General features: G+C 40.1%; 1 protein-coding gene across 1 annotated transcript; it reads left to right on the top strand.

Annotated features, from left to right (window-relative positions):
• Window positions 1-1,114: 1,114 nt before the first annotated feature.
• hp (haptoglobin) lies at window positions 1,115-4,961 on the top strand. Its single transcript, XM_071923004.2, has 4 exons — window positions 1,115-1,137; window positions 1,501-1,589; window positions 3,743-4,023; window positions 4,398-4,961. Exons 1-4 carry the CDS (start codon window positions 1,115-1,117, stop codon window positions 4,959-4,961), a joined length of 957 nt encoding a protein of 318 aa, XP_071779105.1.
• The last annotated feature ends 2,782 nt before the right edge of the window (window positions 4,962-7,743 follow it).

Raw genomic sequence — 7,743 nt, 5'->3', positions numbered from 1 at the left:
CGTTGTGGTATTACTCTGTATTTGATGACTATTGATATTAAAGCAATAGCTTGACTTGGCAACTTCAGCACTTGGGATTAATATGATACCTTACGATATGAGACACTAAATTAAGTTTAACTATATCCCCAGCAGACATTGAAATGAAATCTCCCATCATAATGACAAAGCTGTGTAATCTCTCAGAGCTGTAAATGCCCAAAGCAGTAAAACTGGACTTTCCCTCCTGCAGCAACCTGGCACAGGTCTGACTTGCTGCCTTTGGCCAGTGCGACTTGTTCTCTCCATCGCCGACAACGTCAATGAAATATTGTGTACTTTTTACCCCCAGGTGAAAAAAACCTTTGAAGTCCAAGGAGTCAATGTGTGTTTTAGTTTTGGTAATAACAAAACAAACAGTACACTCTGTTGCAATGTCATTACTTTCTCATGCACAAGAGCTAAAACGTTGCAATCCTCTCGCTTCGTGTGCCCTAGTTTACTTTGAGTAAACAATGACGCAAACATTACAAACATTTAGTGACTGTCTTGCTTTGCAAAATCAATAAACACTGTATTGCAAATTAATATTACCCACCTAAACCTCCAATCCTCAGAAACCATGGACTTAAATAGTTCAAAAGAATTGGTAAAGAGTGCAAAACTCAATATGTGAATAAACACGAGACAGAGTGCTTCACACTACATGATCATCTTGCAACAAAACAGACTAAGACAGAAAATCTGTCTCATGCTGTGTTATGTCTTAGATACCCAACACTGCACAGAACATGACTTTTTGGTTTAGCACTGCCATGTAAATTCAGGCACTTTATGCCATATTGAGCTGATTTCTCCTTATTGTAGAAGAAGCTTGTGTTCTAGACAGAGGGAATACGTTTTTCAATCACAAATCACAGTTCTTCATCTTGAATCCAGTCAGGCTTTGGAGAGTCTCCAATACGACTGGAAGAGAGATTTCACAACCGATTTTTTTAATTCCAGGAATCAGTGTTTCAGTGCCCAGCAGAAATTTCCAGAAGGGCAGAGGCTGCTATCTCCCAGCAGTTATAAAGCCTCCCGGCCACAACGGACACAACTCACTCAGAGGAGAGACACCTTTAGCATGCAGAAGATGGATATTCTTAACAAAATGTGGTAAGTTAAAATATTCTTTAAATATTTTCAAACTTGTAGAGTTCATGATCAAAACACTATATATCTAGTTTGGAGGGGAAATCCTTAGCTGAAGCTCATTATTAAGTACCAGAAAAGGATCCAATCTGCAAATGTAAAAAATATTTTGTTAACTAAGGACTGATTACCTGTTATCCTTTATAAAATGAATATAATTTGTTTGAATTTTGTGCTATACAATCATTTTTTGAGAGTTAGTGTCACTTCAAATGGTGGATATCTCATTTTCATTGTCTTAAATCCGGTCCAGTTTTGTTCCCTCCACTGATCCAAAAGAAAAGAGAAAATGTATGTCTGTTGGTCATGTGACTCTGTTGTTCTCAGGTTCTCCCAGGCTGTGGTCCTGTTGGCTGCATGGGCCTGTCTGGCAGATGTGGCTCACAGTGAAGGTAAGATCAAACAATCTATGTCAGGTAACACACAGAGACAGACACATTAACACACACACACACGCACACACACACACACGCACACACACACGCACACACTCGCACACATGCCAATGTTGAGAGACATATGGCCTTGATTCAACATCACATTCTAATTTTTTGCTTTTGGAATATTGCAGTATGTATTTTTTTTTAGACATGGTTTTTGATCTATAATCATTCTGCATTAATCTTCATCATTAGCTACATTTACATGCACAGAGCATCCCGTTCTTTCTCAGTTAACCCGGTTTGAGTCGACGTATGTAAACGTCATAACTCTGATAGAATAACCCGGTCAAGCTCATACTCTGTTTATGAGAAACCCAGTTAAAATGTCGATGTTAGTGGGATTACTGTGTCATCTAAACATCTTTCTCTTGTCAAAGTCAGACTGACAGAGGGCTATGGGTACATTTTGATGTCAACAAAAAACATGGCAGTGAGTAGAATTTACTATTACTACAGGGATCATCATTCTTTCCCCTGTATTAAAAATAACTGTTTATTCAGTCGAAGAGGGGAGCTAGCGGCTGCACCTTTTCATATTTTTGTACTGGTGAACTGTTCAATCTGTGGGCGGGACACTACAGATAGACAGGAATATTATTATTCATGGCAACAGGTATATTCAATCATAGGGTATCAAAGGGGCAAATATATATATATATATATGTATATATGAATATGGCCAATAACTGGGTTACTCTGTGCATGTAAAAGTAGTGAGTGTTGATTAAAAACAGTGAGATAAGATTCTCCATCGACATAAATTGCAAATTAACCAAATAGCAAAGGGAAACAGCAGTAATTTTTGGTAAAGAGGTGAACGTGAAGAGATGAGTCAAAAAAGCTTTTTGATGCCAGTATGCACCTTTAATACAATCTGTTGTTTTTGGAGAAAAACTAGCAAGTAAAAAAAAACATAATAGGAACACAACTATTGATGAAATTGGTTTCCATTTTAAATCCATGAATTCTCAGTAATGCATCAATCCAAACTTGAAACAATTACGTAGTCATTCATTCATTTAGTTACACTTTGAAGTCAATTCGACTGAAACACTGTTGTGTCTATTGTGTTGCATTCATTGACTGAACAAGATATTGTAAGTCATACTGGGAGAAACAAACCCTAGCAGGATTTTAGTTTGGTTTTTTTTATTTGCATATTGGCTTAACATAAGATACCTAACACAGCTAGAATACATGTATGACTTGAGTGGGTGCTCTCCCCCTCTATGGGCAAAAAACATGAAGTGGAGACCAAGGCAACTCCTCTTTAAAGTATCAAAAGGCAAAAGACTTTATTACATCATAGCATTAACAAAGACATTAAGAAACACCATAGGGATTTCCTCAGGATGTCAAAACCACACAGCTGACAGTCAATCATCTTAAATGGGCTAAGGTAACAGTGGGTGTGTCCAATAATGACGTCTCTTCAAACAGCCTATGTCAGAGATAATGTATAAAAACATAGCAAGTGAATAACAATGAACAACCACGTATAGGAAATAGCAAATCCTTGTATACTACTACTTGAACTTGTACTGTATGAATTGATTCAGTTCATTTTTACAGCAGAACTGAACCATTCATGTAATAAGACTGCTGCCATCGCTTTGAAGAAGAGACCACTTGAAGCAGTTTTCATGATTATCTTAGCCACTCACAAATGACACACGGATCAAAGCATAGATCCTCTGCCTCTGCTCCATGATGAATAAATCAATCATAAATGCGTCTGCAGGAAACCCTCAGTGCATGAAGGCATGGCACTTAGAGGCTACTGCTCTGATTAATAGGAGATCTGTAGAGATGATAACAATATTCTTTGATGGCTTACATGCACGTTATGATGTGATAACCCTTGTTTCGAGTATGTCCCATTATATTTTCTGCTCTGGTGGAGTAAAAAAAGAGGAAAAAAGAAAATGCTGTAAGCAATGTTTTACACACAAAGATACATTCCACAACAGCAATTATTATGTACAATGTCCCTATCTTTAGCCATTGATGGTGTTGGCCTTACTGATCAGAATGTAAATTTCGAAATGTTTGGACAACTATATCTGTGCAACGCAAAAACAGCAAAAAAAAAAAAAAAAAATGAAGTGTGTATGTTCATATCCCAGCCCTCAGGTCAGAAACGCGTTCCAAGCGTATGGTTGGGGGGACCTTGGCACCTCGTGTTCCCTGGCAGGCCATGGTCTATCTGGCTGACAGTGTGTATGATGGAGGCTTTGCGGGAGGCGCTCTCATCTCTGACCGCTGGGTTTTGACAAGTGGCAGGAACCTGTTTGTCATAAAGAATCACCAAGACACTCGGGGAAAAGATCCCACCATTCCTAAAGTTTACCTGGGCATCACTGAGCGCGCAGAAGCGAATTCCTCCAACGAGTTTGCAGTCGAAAAGGTGAGCAAGTAAGACATCAGGATGGAGGTCAAAGAAAGCCTTAAAAAAGCCTTAAAACTGTTGTTGTAAAATGAGTATACAGTGCAGGAATATATCGTCACTTTTGAGTGAAAACCTTGTAACCCCACTTGGTGATTTTCAGGTTTTAACTTCAGTTGAAGGATTACATGCTCCTCTATGGGTTGAGGGTTTATGAAATCTTTTCAAATCAAGATAAACTCAAAAATGGCATTGTCATCAAACTAAAAACAAGAAGCTGACATGTTGGAGATACAAGGTTTTCAACCGACAACGTTGTTGTAGAGCAATGACAGTGGACAGATGAATTAAAGGCCAAAACCCTAATTCAGACCTTACCTTGCCATTCTTCCTAGGTGGTTCTCCACCCAGCCTTCCAGAACCAGTCTAACTGGGAAAACGACTTGGCTCTGATCCAGCTGAAGGATCCCGTGGTTGTGGGGGATAAGATGACTCCCATCCCTCTGCCAGAGAGAGGCCAGGACCTGGGGGACACTGTAGAGGGGACAGGGGCCATCGCTGGCTGGGGCTTTGGCGCCCTCCTGACTTACGCCAACTCACTCAAACACCTAGTGCTGCCCCTGGCCAATCACAGTTGCTGTAAGGAAATGTATAACATTACCGAGCGCATGCCAGTCGTGGACGACAACATGTTCTGCACAGGACTCAGCAAGTATGGCGAAAATGTTTGCACTGGCGACGCAGGAGGTGCTCTGGCTGTCAAAGACCCTGAAAGCGGTGCAGTGTATGCGGCGGGGATCCTGTCCTTTGACAGGTCCTGCAGGAGGGACAAGTATGCAGTCTATATGAAGATCTCCACATATCTGCCCTGGATCCACAGTGTGATGAGGGGAGACACAGAGCGGTCGCCTGCCGTACGCACCATTATAATGGATGAGATGTTGTCAAGGCAGCCTTAGTTTCAGCCTCTGTTCTGTTCTTTAGATTTTATGGAGAAATCACATGCTCAATATAAGAGATATACAGTATATACAAATTCAGTGAGTTTTTTAAATACTCATCATGTCATCACTGATATTTGTTGTGTTCTGTCACTCACTGAAATGTTACGATTATTATGTTCTTATATGAGCCTGAAAAAATGTTGAACAATTCTAGGGTGAAATCTAATAAATAAATTCACTATCTGAAATGGATTTTCCAGGTCTGTATAATTTCTTTTTGGTAAGGAAGTATTTAACAATTAAAAAGTAAACTGCAGTGCCCAGATGTGACATTTCAATGTTACACAGTTTAGTTAAAAAAAAAAAAAGAACTGGAGTGCTTTAAAGGTTGAAACTGCATTTCATCATGTGAAGTCGCTAGCTTGAAAGCAAAAGTTGTGGCTGGAATAAAAGTGAATGACACAATTCAAAAATTTTGTTTTTAAGTGTTGCCGACATAAAGTTTCTCCTCCAATACCAGCATGACTAAAGATATTCCTCTGGGCAGGTGTGTCCAGTCTGTCACAAATAGTGAGCTTTCTTAGGGGAACAAAAGCTTGTCTCCATGCCAAAAAAAAGTAGAATGTGATGGCTGTCTGTCCGGCAAACATGAGAGAGTGAGATAAGAGAGAGAGGAAAATCAAAGCCCATATGACTGGTCCTCTTCCTCAGGGACTTTGCAAGTGAAATATGAAGATAAAATAAAGGCTGACATGGTGGGGACGGAGGGGTTGACTCCTGCTGTTTCAACCATGTGACAGTTGTTTAATCTGTTAATTGTAGCTGTGTACGTTTCTGGGGGCGAGTTCCACTGAGAAAACCACGACTGACACAAACCAATAAGCCTAACGCCAATAATTCAACAAGGAATCTTGATTCCCAGGACAGAGTCTTTTGCCGATCCTCCTTTACCCCTGTGACCAACTGTTTGATCATGGACTCCACGTGGTGCTGTATGCTGGCCTTTATATGTGTGGTATTTATTTTAAATGATTTGATCTTTCCAAGGAGTGCTGTATGACAAATATATATTATAAATGGTCTTGCTACCCACTGAATCGTCTAAAATACAGAAAAAACAGAACTTCACACAATGCCCTTCACAATAATGGTATCTACAGTAACATTTATTGAGGCAGTATGTGTATGAACCTTAAGAGAGGGAAGCTAGGGCACAGAGACGACAAGACTACAAGGAGGCAGCGAGCCGTAAGAAGATCTAGGACCTCTCAGGAGTCCTGAGTCCTCCGAGGTCCTTGAAGTTTGAGGTGGATGAGCTGAAGCCCGTGCCTAAACCTAATTACACTGGTCAGCTAAAAGCCTGATTGACACTTCTCTCTGTCATGCAGCAAAGACCAGTAGCTGAGGGAAGGCAGGCAGCGCTTTGCTGAAGTGAGGATGGACTAATAAGATCATTTCAGTCATGATTAACTTTAAATTGATATAAGATCCACATAGTTTCAGGAATGAGACACCTGGCTGTTACCTGTCTTAAAAGTGCATTGAAATGACTGTTGCTGTCCATGATGAATTTGATTTATTTTTGTCTGAGTCAAAGTCTAAATTAAAAATGAATCATAGTCAATATTTGCTATTTTAGCCTCTTTTGAACAAACTCGCTGAGGACATTAGACTAAATTTGCAGTGTAGCTTAAGATAAAACTTAAAACTCATTCTAAAAAAGTACTATAAATATATATAATAACTATAACTATATATATATTTACCTATAAGTATTGTGTTGTCAGTATTATATGCATTACGTTCTACAGTGTGTGTGATTCCTGATGTGCTGATGTTGCCTAAATGGAGTCTTTATTCTTAGACATCCTTAGTTCATGGTAATACAGTGTCATCTGCATATAGGTTGTTATTCGTATAATAGAGATTGCTGCTTTAATGCCAATACAGGCATAATGCAATTCGTAACTCTTAGGAACACTCATTAATTTTCTTTATTTTCTTCTTTGTCCTCTTGTTCCTTCTCGAGGCCACAGGGGGCTGCAGCCTGTCCCAGCATGCTTTGGGCAGAAGGCAGCGGAACACCCTGGACAGGTCGGCAGTCTATCACAGAGCTAACACAGAAACACAAACACTCAATCACATTCATGCCTTAAAAAATTTAGAGTCTCCAGTCCCACTGACTAACACGTCTTTGGACTGTGCGAGGAAACCCATGAGAACATGGGGAGGACATGCAAACTCCACACAGAACAGGCCGGGAATCAAACCCGCGTCCGTCTTATGACAATGATAATCACTGATCCACCAGGCTGCCAGTCTTAAGAACAGTTATACATTGATACAGTGCATATACTGAGTGTGTATTAACTGGTTTACAATGGGTAGCATAGCATTGGATTGGCTGCTGAAAGCGATTTTAAGAGACAAACTAGGCTTAATGCTGTCATCAATTAAATTTTACAAAAATCACTAATGTAGTGTATCCTGATTACATTACAATTAGCAGAGTAATTTCAATCAGTTTGGGCCTTTTTCAGCTAAAGCACAAATGCAGCCTATGGGAGGGATGCAAGAGGTCCATTTTTAGCAGGCTGGCAGCAGGGTGCAGTAGGTTCTCCTCTGTGGCTTCTGAAATATTAATATCCCTGTCAAGCGCCATTACACTCGACCAGTTTCAGTGTGCACTCTCTCCAGCTCCATCACTCCTGCAGAGCTCCGACTTAGATCAAACGCTTACGGTCCCGTACTGCAGTTTAGAGCAGAATTATTTACTGGCCGGAGTGCAGGTTGCATA

The sequence above is a fragment of the Centroberyx gerrardi genome, chromosome 1, assembly GCF_048128805.1.
Source record: "Centroberyx gerrardi isolate f3 chromosome 1, fCenGer3.hap1.cur.20231027, whole genome shotgun sequence".
NCBI classification, from domain to species: domain Eukaryota; kingdom Metazoa; phylum Chordata; class Actinopteri; order Beryciformes; family Berycidae; genus Centroberyx; species Centroberyx gerrardi.
This window is presented reverse-complemented; position numbering and strand designations above follow the sequence as displayed.

Bases quoted from the DNA above. Each gene is read 5' to 3' on its own strand.
- hp (XM_071923004.2), top strand. From the start codon at position 1,115: ATGGATATTCTTAACAAAATGTG. The intron at 1,590-3,742 runs GTAACACACAGA...TTCATATCCCAG, and splicing joins GATCAAACAATCTATGTCAG to CCCTCAGGTCAGAAACGCGT. The intron at 4,024-4,397 runs GTGAGCAAGTAA...CATTCTTCCTAG, and splicing joins ACGAGTTTGCAGTCGAAAAG to GTGGTTCTCCACCCAGCCTT.